A 19355-nucleotide genomic window follows, 5' to 3' on the forward strand; every position below is an offset into this window, starting at 1 on the left:
AATGTGAATTTCCCTACGGGGATGAATAAAGTATCTCTATCTATCTATCCTTACACTCCCTTGCACCCCATATTGTTTTGTTCACTTTACAGTCTCACACTCTCATACACAGAATGTAGCAACATCTAATGAACTACTTTAAGCTCAAACTCTTATGTTCCTTTAACACCAACATGTAAATTAAACTCCAGGTCATGACCATTTTGACAGCTATATTAATTTGACTGTTTCCAAAACTGAAAAGCATATTACCATACCATACTAATTGGTAATTACAGTGAACCCTCGCTACTTCACGGTTCGATCTTTGCGGCTTCACTACAGAGCGGATTTTTTTTTCATTACGCGGATTCACGACTTTGCAGATTTTTTTTTCATTAGTATTACAGAGAGACATGGTGTGACGGTTTCTTGCATGCCAGACAGATGAGGTAACTATAAATGCACTTTCCACGGGCCCTCCTCGGACGTGGAACTACAGCAGTGCAGTTTGACGTGCCGTTTTAGTCATAAAGTGCACCCACAAAGGCACCTACACATTGTCAAGGCAGAGAGAGACACAGTAAGGCAGACATTCACCAAACCACTGCAAATATCTTACCTCAATTTCTTTTATAATAAAATGGTATTTCAAAAGAAAATTCTCCATTGTAATCATGTTTGATCAATTACTTTAGTTCAATTTCCGGGCCGCTGCTAATATGACCACAGCTGCGTGCAAGACTTCAAAGGAAAGGGCTAACTGTTCACTTACTGTAAAGTGTGTAAGGTTTAATCGTTTAAGATTTAAGTAAATATGTGTACTGCAGTAATATTTGTCTTAAATAATATCCATGGCATGGAGACTTTTCACGTTTAAAAAACTTAAAAGAAAAAAATTAATATTAAATATATTAATATATTAATAGATATACTTGAAAATGTGATAGATAGATAGATAGATAGATAGATAGATAGATAGATAGATAGATAGATAGATAGATAGATAGATAGATAGATAGATAGATTTAATGCGAAAAGTGGGGACGCTACTTCGCGGATTTTCAGCTATCGAGAGATAAACGAGAGGTCACTGTGGTAATCAAGCGGCGCTGTCAATATAACATACGTCTTTTACACATGCCTTATCGTGTTTGATGATCTTCAATGACGTGCGTAATAAAAACAAAGACTGCAAAGATTTTTGATTACCGCAACACAATTTGCGCACTGTAGTTCATTTGTATGTTCGCTAGCGATTCGTCATTTAAATGCGTAGCTGAGCCCCCCACACCCCATGCAACGTTAATAAAGTAACTAACTGAAACATTAATTGCACGATCAAGGCTTCAAAAGTATAAACAATAAATGGATGTTATGAAACAAGGTACTACTTGATTAAGTTCTCACTTGATATTGACACTACATAACTTTTTCAACGCTGAAACGCAGTCACGTGATTGTAGGTGATCAGCTGACTAGAAAGCGGAAGTGCGGAACTCAGAAATTAAACATGGTGGTCCAACTAAATAGCTTGCCTGTGAATGAGTGTCTCAAAGTAAGTGCAATTTTTCAAAATTTCTTTTTTTGCGGACAGCAAAACGTTGAAAGACGGTGTCTGAGTAAAATTTGATGAATTAAATGCTAATAGAAATAATTACTGGGTTAATTTTTGCTTTACAAAAATGCGTCTGGTCTACACGCCAAAACGCAGAAGATGCTCGTAGGTGCATTTGGGGGATGACGGTTAGGTTTTAAAAAAGAAACGAATTATGCGTGACTTTACAGTCCAAATATTGTACATAACAGCTTTCAGGTGGCAAAAAAAAATCCAATCAAATGCCATTACAACTGGAATTCTCTTCATGATAAATGGATTTTCACGTATACTATATACTGCTTTTCTACCTTTGGTACTCAAAGAGCTTTGTACTAACTAGTCATTTACCTACTGCATCAAGCAACTATAGGTTCAGCCTCTTGCCGTCCCAAATCCACCCATCCTCCCATCCATTCGCGAAAGAGCAGGCTCTTTTTGTGGAAGTGGCATGCAGTGTGGCGACAGTGTGGCAACTGCCACAGTATGCGACGTGATGCCAACTTGTTGCCACTCTTTCGAGGCATTTACCTGTTCCCTCTGTGGCTGTTGCCACGTGATGCCACACTTGTTGCCTATCTTTCTGAGGCATTTCCTTGTTACCTCTGTGGCTTCACGTCCACGTTTTTCTTTTTCGTGTTCGACTTGCAACGTATTGTTGTTGGTTTATATTGTTGCTTTTATTTCACCCATTATTGTGTGGATTCCTCTTTCGTCGTTGCTGCCGTTGCATTTTCCTCGTTCTTTATTATGAATATGTTTCTCCTATTTTTATTTCATTCGTTTTTTTAAATGTACTTGTATTGTAACTTATTTAGCGCGGACTGTGTTTTCATGTATTCATATTTATTTTCTGTTCTATCATGTAATGGCTGGAAGAGGCGTCTCCAGAGTTGCCACCAGCTACATGCAATAGCCGGCAGAGGTGTTTCCGGAGTTACCACGAGCGATGCAAATAAGGAGTCACGATCGATGTAAATGAGGAGTCACGAGCTATCCAATGAGCTGAAAGCAGTGGCCGACATTTCGCCGGCTATCCAATACGCGGCTTACGAAATTGTCCGTGATGATAAAGTTAATAAAGTTGTGTCCTCCGTTTTAATTTAAGAAGACATTTGTAAAAAGATTAAATGAAAGGGACCATAATTCTAAATAAACAATAATAGTCATAACAGTACAAAATATAAAAATACCAATGATAGAGTAACTCCAAAACAGATAAGATATGTACAGTGTACAATAGTGGCATGCGACAGAAAAAAAAAAAAAAGCCGGGGAATTCGCAAATTCCCTGACATTATTTCGCCGTCACACAATTATGCGTATTGATAAACGTCTTAGTTTTAACTTTTTTGACGTTTTGGTATGTCGGCCAATTCTTGCAGTCATTGGATAGTTGGTCGATGGGGCGTCTCCATATTATAATAGGGCGGCACCCGGTCGGGCTTTACTTGCAGAATGACAGCACATGGCCTCTCATTTGCATCGATCGTGCCTCCTCGTTTGCATCCCTCTTGGTAACTGAAGACGCCTCTTCCGTTTTTGCGTGTACTTTTTTTTTTCACTCAAACTTTATTTAACAAATATACATAGACACAAAACATGATGGCATAACACTGTGCCATACCCAATACACAGCAGACAAGTCCAAAGTGTACAAAGAAAAAAAGAACAAAATATACAAACAAGCCACATCAAATAAAAATAGAACAAAATAAATCAAAAGAACACAAAAGGAAAGGGAAATAAAAGGAGAGGGGCTAGGGGTTATTAAAAAGATCAAGATCCTCCACCAACCCATACATTTTCATTGCTTTTTTATTTTTCATAAATTTTAAAGATTTAAAATATTAACATAAGTCCTTGTGAAAACTAATGAAGTTAGGTTTGGATTTGAAATATCTATTTTTATGAACAAACAATTTCCCACGAATAATGGAGTATGTTAATGACCAGGTCAGGAGATGACTCCTTAACAGAAATACCATACAAGACATTTTCTTTTGTCAGAACAGACAGATTAAGCAGTTTAGGAAATAACCAGTCACACAAGATCTTCTCAGAATACATTAACGAATTTGCAGTAAAAAAAAAAAAAAAAAAAGTGTTCCGTTGTTTCAATGTCTTCATCACAAAATATACAGTTTTTGTGGTCCAAATTAAAACGCTGTCTTAAGAATTCAGGATAGGGAGATACTCCATTAAGGATTTTGTAATTAATTTCCTTTGCTTCGAGGGCACTGGGAAATCGAAAATATTTGGATCGCAAACTTCCAACTTCTGTTTTAAAAAAACATTGTAGAATTGTAATTCTGTTTGAAGAGAATGGATACAGTTCCTTAATAAATGCTTGTCGAATTTTGAGATTAGAAAATTTGGAATGAGTGACGCTGCAACCATCAACCAAAAGCAAGGGTAATGCTATGTATACCTTCCTTTGAATACAATTAAAAGCCATCATCACAACAGGTTAAGGAATTGCAATGATGAGCTTGTTGCACTGGTCTTCATCTTGTAGATTATATTTTGAAGAAAACATTTCAACTGGCATAATCTTTCCTGTGTTGTCCAGAAGGTGCTATATTGACCAAATTCCTTTCTTTGCCCAAGTATGATAAAACAATTATTTTTTTTATTCGTCAAAATGTATCTGCAATTCCACAGTGGGGTGTTGTGAGGACTAAAGTTATGTTTGTAGATCATTTTCCAGTAATGTAACACCTGTTGATGAAAGGTGGATAGTTTGATGGGGAGCTTATTTAAGTCAAAGTCACATTTCAGTAGAAAATGAAAACCTCTTACTTGCTTAAAGATGTAGCTTGGGATATGAAGCCATATACTTTCTTCATTCTTCAGAAAGGATCTTAGGCAGTTAATTTTAACCGTACATTCTATATCAATGGCCCGAACACCTCCCTCAGTATAACCTTTAACTAGAGTACCCTTTCTTATGTAGTGTGTTCTCCTGTTCCAAATATAATTAAAGGTCGCCTGATTTATTGATTTGATCACACATTTCGAAAGAGCCAGGGAGTATGCCGGGTATATGAATCTGGAAAGACATTCCATTTTTGTAATTAAGATTTGACCAATAATAGAGATGTCCCTCTGAGACCAGAGATTTAAGAGTGTTTTACATTTATCTAAATTTTCCAAAATATTAAGCTTAGTTAAAGTGTCATCATCTTTGGTAATGTGCATCCCTAAGTATTTTACTGTAGACTTCACAAGGATATTATGAATCGTTGAAAGAGGGGAACCATGGATAGGGAAAAGATCGCACTTTTTAAGGTTCAATTTTAAACCAGAAGCCTTTGAAAAAAAACTAAATGTGTTGATAATTTCAGGGATTTGCTCACTATTTTTCATTAAAATGGTCGTATCGTCAGCAAGTTGGTAATCGCCAGCTGTCTGCCAAAGACTGTCAGTTTGTAATAGTTTTTTTTTTTTTTTATAAAGAATTGATAGCATTTTAGCTGCTGCAATAAAAAGTAAGGGAGAGAAAGGGCATCCTTGTTTTAAACCTTTTGCTAATTGAAAGTCTTGGACATGTACCCTGTGGTAAAATGACTGCTATTTGTATCCTGAAAGATTAATCAAATTATATTTATAAACTTTTCTCCAAAACCAAATAATCCTAATGTCCTAAATATAAAATTATGTTCAATTGTGTCAAATGCTTTAAAAAAAAATCCAGAAATAAAATAAAACCTTAATCTTCAATTAAATAATTGTATTCCAATAAATCAAATATCAATCATAAATTATTATGGATTGATCTTCCTTTTGTAAATCCAGATTGTGTATCTGAGATAACTTGAGTCATGCCATATTTCAATCTGTTTGCATATATATGAGTTAAAATTTTGTAATCATTGTTGAGCAATGTAATAGGTCTAAAATTGTCGATTAGTCTGGAATCTTTACCGTGTTTAGGGATCAGTGTAATTATGCCTTGCTTCATTGTAGTTGGAAGAGTGAGGGATTCAGATAATTCTTTTAACATATGAAAATACAGGTGTTTTATATGTTCCCAGAAATGTCTACAGAAATGACGTGTCAAACCATCCGATCCAGGAGATTTTTCAATGCTAAGCCATTTATAGCTTTTTCCACCTCTGCCATACTAATCTCTGCCTCACACACATTTTTCAAACATTCATCAATTCTGGGGATCCAAGACTTAACATGTTCAAAAAAACCTATCTGCATCTGTTGGTGAAAAAGAAGATGTATACAATTTACTGTAAAATTTGAAAATCTCTTTTGAAATTAAGTCTGGATTCGTACATTCTTGGTCATCTATCAGTGCGGTTCTAATAGCATTCCGTTCTTGTCTCTTTTTCTCCAACCTACAAAAATATGCTGAGCTCTTCTCGCCTTCTTCAACCCATTTTGCCCTTGATCGGATGTATGCTTCTTTAGTCTTAAAAATGGAGATATCATCTAACGAAGACTGCAAAAGTAAAAATTTTTGTCCGTTATCCTCACTGATCGAAGGTGTATTGCAAATTCTATTAATTTCGTTGAGCTCAAGCTGCTTCACTATACTTTTTTTACTAAGCGATTTACTTTTTGAGCAAAAATCTGACGTACTTTTATACTTCAAATATTCCCATTTTCCACTATAAGATTCAATGCTAGTGTCAGATATCACATTGTATATTATAGCAATTACTTCTTGGCAGAAAGGACCATTTTCCAGCAAACATGAATTGAATTTCCAATACCCCTTTTTGAAACCCGTGAGTGAGGATCTAAAGATGAGCTGAACCATCGATCTTTCAGTTCCTCATTTTCTTTATTGAGACGTGGCATAACTTCTTGTACGATTTGAATAGTTTCTTTGCATTCTTTAATTTCAGCTGCATTTATTTCAACAGCTCAGGAGATGTTGGCCACCATGATGGAGTTTTCTTTTAGCTGAACCCCAAAGATATCCATCTGTCAACTTTCCTTAAGCTTTAAGAAGAGCTATTGGAGATATATTGACTTAGCAAGAGGTTGGTGACTTTTGGTCGGAGTACCAGGAGGTTCTTTTCTTTTCCCTGCACCCGTGGCTGTACCCTTCATCTCCGAGTAATCGTGGTCTCTCAACTTGGTTTTATCCAAGGCCGTGGTTTCCATTAGCTTAGCTTGAAGCTTTCCGGAGCGGATGTCGGCTCAAAAGTTAATGAAAAATTCTCACTCTGCGATTCCCGGTAAAGTAAATGTTTACACAAACACTCACATCAATATCAGTCCAATCCTGGTTTTATACTGCAAACGTCCTTCGTAGATTTCAGGGCTTTGACGCTAGGATTTAGAAACGTCGACTTGTCCCATCCGCCATCTTTTTTTCTCCCTCCGTTTTTGTGTTTAGCTGGTGGCAACTCCGGAGACACCTCTTCCGGCCATTGCGTGATAGAACAGAAAACAAATGTGAATACATGAAAACACAGTCAACGCTAAATAAATTACAATACAAGCACATTTAAAAAAACAAATGAAATAAAACTACGAGAAACTTATTCATAATAAAGAACGAGGAAACTGCAACAGCAGCAACGACCAAAGAGGAATCCACACAATAATGGGTGAAATAAAAGCAACAATACAAACCAAAAACAATACATTGCAAGTCTAACATGAAAAAGAAAAACATGGAGGTGAAGCCACAGAGAGAACAAGGAAATGCCTTGAAAGAGTGGCAATAGTTGGCAACAAGTGTGGCATTTGCCACAAGCATGCCACTGCCACAAAAAGAGCCAGCTCTTACTGCATCCCATTCCTTGGCCGCTTAAACTCACTAGGGTCGCGGGTGTGGTGGACCCTTTCCCATGTGTCTTCCAGTAGGAAGGCTACCGGCCAATTGCAGTGCACAGAGACAAACATGCTTGATTTGGGGAATGTGGGAGATTACCGGATTGTCCCGAAAAATCCCACACAGGCATGGATAGACCATGTAAAGTCAATTTTGATTTGTAATCAAATCCGCTACCTCTGCAGTTTGAGGTAGGTGTGCTAACACTTTCACCGAAATGTTGACCCACAATTTAAAAGTGAAAATCCATGAAGTAGGATACATCCACCAGTAATTTTCATTACATATGAATGTGGGTTTTAGAAGATATAAAATTTAGTGGTATCTCAACCTGCTAATGGAATTAATTAATTCCAGAAGTCATTTGGTAAAGTGAATTTTGCGGCACAATGGGCCGTAGTTGCCCTGCGGGTAATGTCCCCTCCATGTTGACCTAAAGTGGAGCGTGTAGCAGAACAAACATGATAAAAGGGAAGTAGCATATACACTCATTCCAAATTATTACTATTACACTCCCATACCATCTATCCAACACTCTTAAAGGGCTTAAATCATGATGTCTTTACATTTTCCGTAGCTAAATACACGCAATGAAATACATATGGCATATTGGCTATTTATTTATCATTAAATGAGTTTCATGTTCCTGACATTTCTAACCACAAAGTAAAATGTTTCGTTTGTGGGTTGTGCTTCTATGAAAGTGGAAATTTGAGGCTACCATGCCCCAGACTAATTTGTCAACCTTAGTAGGTCACAAGAATGACTGCTCAAAACATGAATTCATTATTTTATGAGTACAATACAACTGACTGTTCTTTAATCGGTGGGACGGGCTGCTTTCAATTTGAAACAAAAAAAAACTGTCATGCCACAACTGATTTTAGTGGATGAGGAATGCATTCAGTTAAATTTAGACTTGTTAAAGAAAGAGACCCTGGGACTGATGGTTAATTACATTTGGGTTTATCTCTAATGATCTGCCAAGAGGTGAGGAAGAGCATGTAGACTCTACATTGTAGAGTGTCTATTTCACATGTAGACCCATGTTAATAATCTACACATGACTTGCTGTCCATGTGTCTGGCTTTGCTTCGATGTCGTAATAGTCGATCATATCATGGTGTTTTTTTTTATTTATTTATTTATTTTTTTACTTTGATTGGTCAGCTTGTTGAATTGAATGCCTCTTTTGTAAAGGCCGTTAGAGGCAAGGTTCTCTGGCTTATTTGTTGACAGACAGCCTTGGGACGTGCTAGCTTGCTTGTCGACTTAAAAGTCCTTATCAGTGCACATAATCTGTTATATTTAATTAAATATACAATCAATTGACCTAGATGGATAAAACAAAAAAACAGGATGCTTCTGAACATGTTTAGGCAGGCATGCTAGTTTCTCGGAGTTGTGCCCTTATGTTAACATAAGGCACATAAAGGTTTTCAAGTTCTTGTACTGGACATTCAGTGCAAAGCTTTATGGCATTTCAAAGTGCCTTTTTGCAAATTACAGTTCCAATAACTTTGTAAATGAGCATAGGGGGTCGTTTGGTAAAGATCAACATTATTTTTGCTTGAAAAGAATAAAAATGGATCTACTGGACAAGCGCAAGCTGATGTTTCACACATCCTCCTATGGCACTGATCTTCCACACATGTCTGCAGCTTTGTCACAGGGTAGTGGATGAGCTCTGTGGTCGAGAACCTCCTCACAAAGGGGACTACGATGCCAACTGTAGCCTGGAGGATTGGTTGGAGCTTGTTAACTCCTTGACAGCATTCTTTCGGCGGTTGGGAAGGAACAACAGCTTTCATGAGGAGGTGAGTATTAAGACAGTGTAATTACATGTTGCAACAGCTGTTGGTGTGTGGCACTACTACTGTGTTCTTAGGTCAGATTTCTTGTTTCCTGATGGTTATGTTCAGGTGCTGGTTGGCCTGTCAGAGCTGAGTAGCACTCACTCAGAGGCTGTCCTCAGTGTGCTAAAAGCCAGACGGGAAGAGATTTGTCAAGCTCTTCTGGTCAGAACCGACTCAATCGCCTGTGCTATATTACAGGACTTCGACTGGCACTTTAAGGTGAATGAATCTTTTGCTTTGTCCAACATGTCCTTCAATACTGTTAACCTTCGTAGAAATACAGTTGGATACTGTTTGTTCCATTATGTAGGTCCGATCTGTTCTATTATTTTTATTATTTGCACAATAATCAGTTGAAATACATTAAAACTATGTTCATCAAGTAATCACACCTCAGTCGTTATACAGTATGCAGGCATTATAGATAACTTTTTTTGCTTTATTTGTAACAATAATGGAAGAAGACCTCTTTCCAGGCTCAACAAAAAAGATGCAATAGACGCTGATTTCTAAGTTAACAAAAAGTACAATATCAGTGCTCCATTTTGGGTTAATCCCCGCGTCCGCGACGCATAACTTTTGGCAGGGACGCACACTTTCAAATTAATTAGTGCCCCTTGAATGCATTTTTTTTTAACATCAACATATTAATCATTGTGCATCTACTCTTTTATTCAGCAAAACTTGACGACTTGCGGACATTATTCACAACTCCGTCCGCCATTCTTTTTTTTTTTTTTGTGCGGAAAAAAATGTCAATCGAAAACAAAAAGAACACATCTTTGTTTTTCTTCAAAATAAAATTGGATCAAGGGTGTCAAACGGTTCTGGCCCGTTGGGTTTAATCCGGACCGTAAGATGATTTTGTTAAGTATAAAAATTAGCTGAAGATTTTAATAAATAAAAACTTTTAAAGGTTTTATGATTAGTTGTTATGTTAATATTGTGGTATTAATCAAATGTTTTATTTAATTAATGAAACATTTAATTAATGCAATATTAACAATCATTAATTTAATGAATGACACTTTTAATTAATTACTGAAACATTTAATTATTTAATGACACTTTTATTTAATTATTGAATGGTACATTTATTTATTGAATCTTGGCACTTTTGGCCCTCCATACTGAACCGCCAATGATTTATAAAGGAAAATCTTGAAAATGATCAGGGGTGTCCAAATTTTTTCATACCACTGTAGGTATAGCAGCTTGGAAGAACGTTCATCTTGACTGCATTTGCACTGTATGCAAAACAAAAATGTGACCAAGTCCCATCTCCCCCACAGCAGTAGACAGCCCTTCTTCCCAGGGAAAAAAATACAAACATATGCAACAAACCTACATCCAAATGCAACAAGAAAGGAAAATAAACATTATCAAATAGAACACTGTAACAAGACTCCCGACAGTAAGTTGTCCTCACTGCCTCCCTCTGTTTTTTATGGGAAACCCCTTGTTTGTTCCTGAAACAAGGGGGCCCTCATTTATGGCTAGTGCTACCTATATCGATTGCTTCCCTCTCCCTTTGTCTCGTTAATCTTTTCATTCATCATTTCGTCCGAGCCAGTTGTCACTCATGCTAGTTTTCATTGCAGTGAAATACTTGCAGCGTCTCCTTAAATCCCTGCGTCTCCCTACTCAGCTGCTGGCGTGTACTCCGCTCCGCTGTCACAATGTGTTCCTCCATAACTGCTCCCTGAGTGGTTTAACCACTTTCACAGGAGTCACGGGTGCTTGTCAGTTTTTGCTCCATCATCATAGAATACTGTCGAGCGGGCCGGGTAGAGGGTGTGGAATCGCAAATTCTTCTTTCAAGAGCAGTCGTGTTTCGGTGGATTCCTTCCGCATGGCCATAATCCCCGTTGGATAGTCATGGTCGACGGTTATTTTGTTTTTATTCCACATCAGCTCATTCATCAGCCATGCCCGCCAGAGCACTTCCTCTTTGACCCTAAAAGACAAGAACTGGTGGACACCGGTAGTGAGGGATGTTGTCAAGCTGAAGGTGTCGCCAAGGCAAAACTCGGATGTGGGAAGGAATTCGGTGATGCCATGGAAACCGAATTCTGGACGGCTTTAAGGAAACTCTAATCAATCATCCAGCGTCTCAGGAGAGGGAAGCACTGCACCATTAACACGCTTCTGACCTCTACTTGGGACATCGTGAGTCAGTGAGCAGAGTACTTTGAAGACCTCCTCAGTTCCACCAACACGTCTTCCTCTGAGAAAGTCTGAGGAGTCTTCAAGCTCCAAGGTGGGCTTTCCCTTCTCCGAGGCTGAAGTCACTGAGGTGGTCAAAAAACTGCTTGGTGGCAAGGCCCCAGGGGTGGATGAAATCCGCCCGGAGTTCCCGAAGGCTCTGGATGTTGTATGGTTGTCCTGGCTGACATGGCTCTGCAACATCACATGGACAGGACATCAGGGACAGCACTCCTAGATCGGAGGACGGGTGGTGGTTCACTTTTTTGAAAAGGGGGATCGGAGGGTGTGATCCAATTACAGAGGCATCACACTCCTCACCCTCTCTAGTAAGGTCTATCCAGGGATGCTAGAGAGGATGGTCTGTCAGGAAGTCGAACCTCGGATTCAAGAGGAGCAGTGTGGTTTTCTTCCATGCCGTGGAACAGCGAACCAGCTCTACACCCCCGGCAGGATCTTCGAAGGTGCATGGGTGTTCTCCCATCCACTCTTCATATGTTTTGTGGACTTGGAGAAGGTGTTCCACCGTGTCCCGCAGGGAACTCTGTGGGTGGTGCTTCGGGAGTAGGCGGAACCGGACGCCCTGATTCAGGCTGTTCCCTGTATGACCAATGTCAGAGTTTGGTCTGCATTTCCGGTAGTAAGTCGAATTTGTTTCCAGTGAGAGATGGATTCCGCCAAGACTGCCCTTTGTCACCAATTCTGGTCTTTACTTTTATGGACATAATTTCTAGGCACTGCCAAAGCGTTAAGGGTATCCAGTTTGGGAGCTTTAGCATTGCATCTCTGCCCTTTGTGGATGATGTGGTGCTGTTGGCTTCTTCAGGCCGTGACATCCAACTCACTGGAGTGTGAAGCGGTTGGGATGAAGATCAGCACCTCGAAATTTGAGACCATGGTCCTTAGTCGGAAAAGGGTTTAATGTACTCTCCGGGTCAGGGATGAGGTCCTACCCCAAGTGGAGGAGTTTCTCAGGGTCTTGTTCACAACTGAGGGTAGAATGGAACGGATGATTGGCAGGCAGATCGGTGTGGCATCTGCTGTAATGCCAACTCTGGTCTGTCATGGTGAAGAAAGTGGTGAGCCGAAAGGCAAAGCTCTCTATTTACTGGTTGATCTACGTTCCTGCCCTCATCTATGGTCACGAGGGTCGTGATCGAAAGCATAAGATCCCAGATAAATGTTATAGCTCTCAGCTGACCTGGGAGCGCCCGGGGATCCTTCCGGAGGAGCTAGGTGAAGTGGCCAGGTAGAGGGAAGTCTGGGCTACTGCCCCTGCAACCCGACCTTGGAATATAGCGGTAGAAGATGGATGGATGATAATCATCAATACAAATGATCACATAAATATATTCGTTCCATAAACAAAAGAGCATATATTGCCAGCGCCAAAGTTTCTGTCTGGGTTCCGTTCACTTTGCATTTATTTAGTGGCTACTGGTTAATAGATTGACTGGATTCACCAGTTCCCTCAGAGATCAGAAACTAGGCAAGAGAAGCAGTGCTTGTTAATTGGCTAAAGAAAATAGCTACCTGCATTAGCTCCTGGCGGCACATTATTTATGCAATCGTTTTGGACTGGTCACACATCGGGGATTTAAAGGAATTGCTTTCTGATACCCTGTAAATTAACATCAAACGCTCAAAAGGTCATGACATGTAACAAAATTGTTAAACATTATTATATACAAAGTATTTACCCAGGCTACACTTGTATCCAATATGAAATTGAATGACATCAAAAGACCTGTACATGGTCGGGACACGTCAATCAATCAATCAATCAATCAATCAATCAAAGTTTATTTGTATAGCCCTGAATCACCAAGTCTCAAAGGGCTTCACAGGTGAAAAGAGGTCATGTCGGGACTTCTTTTTCAAAAGAAGTCATACGGAGACATCTTTTCGGTGTAGGTACACAACAGCATCCCCAGTCAAAGCTCCCACAAGGGGAAGGAAAAACTCAAAAACCCCAATTTGTGGAAAATCAGAAACCTTCAGAAGGGACCACAGGTGGGAGGAGCCTTCTTCCAGGCTCGCAGGATGAAGTGGATGCTGCATGTACCAAATACAGACAAGTACAGATACACAATACAGATTATAGAAAACATTGTGCCATTAAAGTAAAATGATGTCTTGACAGCAGGCAAAGTCATTGGGCAGGAACCTTCCAAGTCCAGCTAAGTGGACCGCTGATGGTGGATCTTTTAACCCATGATAAAACTGTCCATATGTTTGTGATAGTATCCTTATCGACCCTTAACAGAGTTATTTCGTTAACTGTCTTGCTGTCATCTTAAATTAGATGCATGATTTTATTTGTTTTCTGTGTCTCCTCTGTATCTAGCTGGCACTGTCTAGTGACAAGATTTCTGCTCTTCAGACCCCTCTATTAAGTCTTAGACTGGATGTAAGAGAGAACGGAGACCTCAATCTAGTTACAATTGAGATGAACAGAGAGGAGCTCAATACATTCATCACGTCCCTGGAGGCTGCTAATAAGGTAAAGAAAGACTGCACGTTGGCCTCTTAAAACTAGTTGAGATACAAATCAAAGGTTAATATTCATTTTCTCATGGGTTAGAATGAGATTAATGGCTAAACATGTTTTTTATTTGTTCATTTTTCATTTCACCTTAAATTTAAGATCTTAAATGTCTCCCACGACGACATGGTGGTGCTGAAGCCTGTTTTGACATTAGGCTCCTGACATTTAAATTAGACCCCCTACTGTGACTAGGGATGTCTTGATCCTGTCATGAGCGGATTAGATAATGACCATTATTTTCACATTATTTGCAGTGAAGCGGAAATCATTGTCAATCAAATAATCTTGAATCAAAGATTGATTCTGAATCATGAAAACAGTCTTAAGCTTGGTACACCTATAATGTACATAGCTCCAGTCATTAAATCCCACATGCTGAATTGTAGTGAAAGTTAGATGATACTTTCTTAATGTGGTGTCAATTTTCTATTTTAAAAAACAACAGCATGAATTACAAGCAAAGGTGGCATCTCATTGATTGAGACGATCAATAATAATTTTGTCGACCTTTCATTTTCATTCATGAAATGGTACGACGCAGCTTTGCTTCATATCAGGCGCTTCCATTTTCATTTACCGTAATTTCCGCACTCAAAGCACACTGATTTTTTATTTTTTTAAAAAAAAGCTGACGGTGCGCCTTATAATCAGATGCGCCTTATAAATGGATCAAATCATGTGCTGACTGCATAAACTATAGTTTATGCCTTAAAAATCCAGTTCAAACCGACCTGGCCCGAGGGTATTAAAGCCAACACGGCCCGGCACAATTAATTAACTTGATTTGCAGGCCCAACACAATTTTATTATTATTTTTTTTTTTTGTGAGGACGTAAGAGTGTGTGGCCCCACACCCATGTTTGTTGTTTAACCTAACTTTTTTGTGCTCCATATCGTAATAGCGGGTCCAAATTATATAATGCACACCGAGGAAAAACCGAAAAAGACAGCGTTCACCTGCGCTTGGCTCCAAACTCATATAGATGCATGTTTGGCGTTTAAATTTCCCTGACTTTCGTTGATTCCTAACTTCTTTGTGCACCATATCATAACAGCGGGTCAAAAATATATAATGCACGCCGACGAAAGATTTAAAAAGACAGCGGCACCAGCCTTCACCCGCGCTTGGCTTCAAACTCATACCGTTGCATGTTTGGCATTCAAAATTCCCTGACTTTCATTGATTCCTAACTTCTTTGTGCTCCATATCGTAACAGCGGGTCAAAAATATATAATGCACGTCGAGGAAAAAATAAAAAAGACAGCGGCGCCAGCCTTCACCCGCGCTTGGCTTCAAACTCATACCGTTGCATGTTTGGCATTTAAAATTCCCTGACTTTCGTTGATTCCTAACTTCTTGTGCTCCATATCGTAATAGCGGGTCAAAAATACGTAATGCACGCCGAGGAAAGAATTAAAAAGACAGCGGCACCAGGCCTTCACCTGCGCTTGGCTCCTCATTCATACCGTTGCATGTTTGTCGTTTAGATTTCCCTGACTTTCGTTTATTTGTGACTTCTTTGTGCTCCATAACAAAATAGCTGGTCAAAAATATATAATGCATGCCGAGGGGAAAATCAAAAGAATTGCTGCGCAGCTTTCACAAATGCATGGCTTGATCTGGATCTATTCTGCGCTCTGCGGCTCCTTTTTAGTAGTTAAATAGCAATTACCAATAACGCATTTTCTGTTTTATCTGATATTTTTTAATAACAAATATTTCTTAGTATAATATCCATACAATGCTTATATTGTATGAATGAAGTTTATGTTCTATTAATAAAGTTTGATGACTTTGCTGATTGTTTTTAATACATTCCATTTAGTAAAGCACCACCGAGAGGCTGCGTAACGCAGCTTTATTCTAGTGGATGCATAATGCAACCCCAGCCAGTACTATGGTTTCAACTCTTATGTGCGCCTTATAATCTGGTGTGCCTTATATACGGCATTTTTTAGAAACTCGGCGATTCATTGATGATTGCGCCTTAAAATCCGGCGCGCCTTATAGTGCGGAAAATACGGTAATTTAAGACAAGAGTGGAGAGGTCCTGTGCGCGTGCCAAGGCTCTCGCCGGGTGGCCAAAAAGGTCTACTTGGCAGTGGATGGGTCCGGCGTGGGAACTGCATCCTTTCCTGCTGATACAAGGTAGAAAATACTCAGGGGTTTGAACAGCTGCTGGGGGAGGGTCCCACGACCATCAGAATTAATTTGTGGTTGGGTGACCACTTCATAGAAGTCTTGTCGGAATCACGTTAAAGTGGAGAGTGTTCAACTTTAAATGGCAAAAAGGCAGGCAAGTTAATTCAGTGCCACGGACAAAAATTCTTGTGATGTAAAATTCTTAAGTTTGTGTACCAATGATGAGGATTTTTGTCAATTGTTTTTTCTTATTTTAAATAAATGGATAGCTGACACTTGTGAGCAGTGCACCTGGTACTATTAAGCTTATCAAGCACAGTATTGATTAAGTGTGAGTTTGATGGCAGCGTTGCACCTTTTGGTTAAATGAAGTGGCATACATATATATATATATATATATATATATATATATATATATATATATATAGCAAGCGAGCAATTCGAGTTACGAGCAAAGCCGCTGAACAGATGAAGTTCGTAACACGAGGGCCCACTGTATATGTATTGATGGTATTGATGTAAGCAGTGACGGGTGTAGGAATGTATGAGCGCAGTGCGCCTGGCAGACCTGGCACAGACACTGACTGCCATGTTTGAGAAGAGAAGTTGTTGTTTTTGATGTCGTAAAACGAAAAAAATGGCGTTGAGGGGACAAAAAAAACGTCGCAGTCCATGTCATACGGTGAAAAAAACCTAAGGCAGGGACGTTGTAAACAGGGGGTCCACTGTATTGCTGGGCTGTTCACACGAATGTCATAAAAATAAGTACCAAGTTAAAACGAAAACAACGTATGAACAACACACAAATAGTAGCACAATTATAAACCTTAAGTGGGTAGGTTACATGCAATAATATGCACAATACCAACAATAATGTAGTGTTCTCATTTGCCTGCATCCCTTCATCAGCATAATTTCAAATCAATGTGCGTCCACAGGATTCAATGTTTTTATCTGGAGGGGTGTGCCACAAAATGTTTCACATAATTGGAATTCTCATTTACTTTGATTTAAATCGGCTCAATATGTCATTATATTGATTTTGAAACAAAAAAAAGAAAAGAAAAGAAAACACTTCCTATTTGCTCTGTAATATGTTGGAGGCGTGCAACAATGTCATCATGCATCATTCAGGAAACGATGCAGAAAAACAAACAATGGCGGACATTTCATTTGTCCTGCTCTTATTGAAAGCGATCTTGTCATGTTTTTCATGACGCACAAAAGCCACAGTCATGAATTCAAATGCAATGTTGTCACTCTGGCTATTGAAGGCGGCTCCCAATGTCGTTGAAACTGTGTTTAATGTTTCTGCCGCCTTCACCTCAAACAGAAGCTAATTAGTTGGAAGGCGGCTGCATCCACAATGACATAACGTGCATATGAATTAAATGAGGTAACCAGGAACAAATATGTGTACAAAATATAAAGCAAGGAGTCTGTAATCAACACGACTAAAAAAAAAAAATAATAAAAAAAAAGCATGTCCAAGATAAAATAGAGCAAACAAAATAAAATACAATTAATGCAAACTCTAAATGAATTCACACACATTTTTAACAATACAGTAAATGAATTAAAGTGCTTTCTATACTAAATAATGTTCCAAGTGCGGCTGATTATTCTCCAGATATGCTCAGAGATGAACAAACTGGCACATACAATTTACCTGCTCATTTGCTCATTTTTTTGTCATAAATGTACTGAAAATACTCATTTTTCATTTGGGCAACATTTTTTATACATATTATATATTTTGGTACTGCATTTTCCTTTGAAATGATAATGTATCTTGCTTTACCCTTTTTTTTTTTGCTTCATTTTATTTTATACTATAAAAGCTATACAAATTATAGCGAGCTTGAAAGAGTAGCAGTTATCCACGTTATTTTTTGTAAAAAATAAAAAAGGCGTGTTCCCTAAAAATCCAAACTTAGTAAATGTAAAAAGGAAAAAAAAGACAAAGGCGGAAGTGGATTCTAACTCAATTTCCTGAACTGAGGAGGATGTGCTAACCACTGCAACGCCAAGCACCCCCGAGAAAACTGAAATCCGCAAAGTAGGACTCCTCTCCCACCCCCCAAGAATTTTCATGCCTGTGTATGCGGGTAAAAGTTTTTTAAATGTGAAAAGTATTATACTTTAGATTTTTGATACAAAGATTATTGCAGTACACATATTTACTTAAATCTTAAATTATTAAACCTACAGTAATTAAGTATCCTTCCCGATTCCGTTCTTTGTCTGTTGTCACGGCCAAAGTCGCTCTCGGATTAACGGCTATTACACTTCAAACTTGAGTGGAGCCTCTACCTGAACAAACATGATAACAAGCAGAATTTGCACATGATATTTCAATTCATTACAAAAGGTAACAGGATTGCAAAGCTTTCTTTCATCCTCACCGCTTTCCTTCAGCCACGCTTGCATCCAAGTACTGTCCTCAACTGACTGGCCAGGCAATCTGTCAATAAGATCACAGGCACTCCTGCAACACATGTGATTGGCTTCCTTCTCGACAAGGGTTGTAATCCACTCCTGCCCTCAATGGTCGATGGTTGCAAGCTAACGATTCTCGTTATCATGTTTGGTCAGCTACAGGCCCCACCCCGAGGGCAACTCCCAACACCTTGGTGTTCCCTAACTATAGCCAAGGAATGGATAGAGAAGGGGCACAGGTAATGAATGAGGTTTATCAATTTAACATTTATGCAAACTTGTATACCGAATAATGCAATGTGAATCCAGCCTCAGTAAGGCTTGACAGTTGAGAACTTTTTATTGATTTTTTATTTTTATTTTACAGGTGCTGCTACAGTTCAAATGATGGAAGAATTGGTAAAAAAAAAAAAAAAAAAATCCTCTTCACACCACCAAAATAGAGGTCCAGAGAGATGGCCTCACATACCATCAGTGAATTGAACATGTAATGCACATTTACAAATGAAGCATATCAAAATAGGTTCTGCCCTTTTCCATTCATGTACAATCTTTATAGTTTATTCTTGTACAGTCACGGGAAGCTTGCTCCCATTATGTGGTCTCACCATTGTTTTTGTAAAAGTGTGTCTTATGAGCATGTTGACTTTTACTGTATTGAGTTACACCTTGACCCTAACCTGCATTTCTTAAAAAACAAAAACAAAAACAAAAAAACACTTCTTTGAAGAATCCTATTTAGTTTTGTTCTTTTTTGGGGGGATTGATTGATCAACAACTTGCTC

General features: G+C 38.8%; 1 protein-coding gene across 2 annotated transcripts; it reads left to right on the forward strand.

The window, feature by feature from the left end:
- Positions 1–1431: 1431 nt before the first annotated feature.
- Positions 1432–19307, forward strand: commd8 (COMM domain containing 8). Of its 2 annotated transcripts, XM_088407120.1 has the most exons (6): positions 1432–1537; positions 9041–9196; positions 9302–9454; positions 13788–13943; positions 18727–18809; positions 18938–19307. In XM_088407120.1, exons 1-6 carry the CDS (start codon positions 1493–1495, stop codon positions 19011–19013), a joined length of 669 nt encoding a protein of 222 aa, XP_088263246.1. In that variant the 5' UTR covers positions 1432–1492; the 3' UTR covers positions 19014–19307. The 2 variants fall into 2 exon arrangements, with proteins under 2 accessions (XP_088263246.1, XP_088263247.1); XM_088407121.1 differs by lacking the exon at positions 18727–18809.
- Positions 19308–19355: the final 48 nt, after the last annotated feature.

This window comes from Hippichthys cyanospilos, unplaced genomic scaffold, assembly GCF_059441005.1.
Source record: "Hippichthys cyanospilos isolate Australia breed blue-spotted pipefish unplaced genomic scaffold, RoL_Hcya_1.0 HiC_scaffold_24, whole genome shotgun sequence".
NCBI classification, from domain to species: domain Eukaryota; kingdom Metazoa; phylum Chordata; class Actinopteri; order Syngnathiformes; family Syngnathidae; genus Hippichthys; species Hippichthys cyanospilos.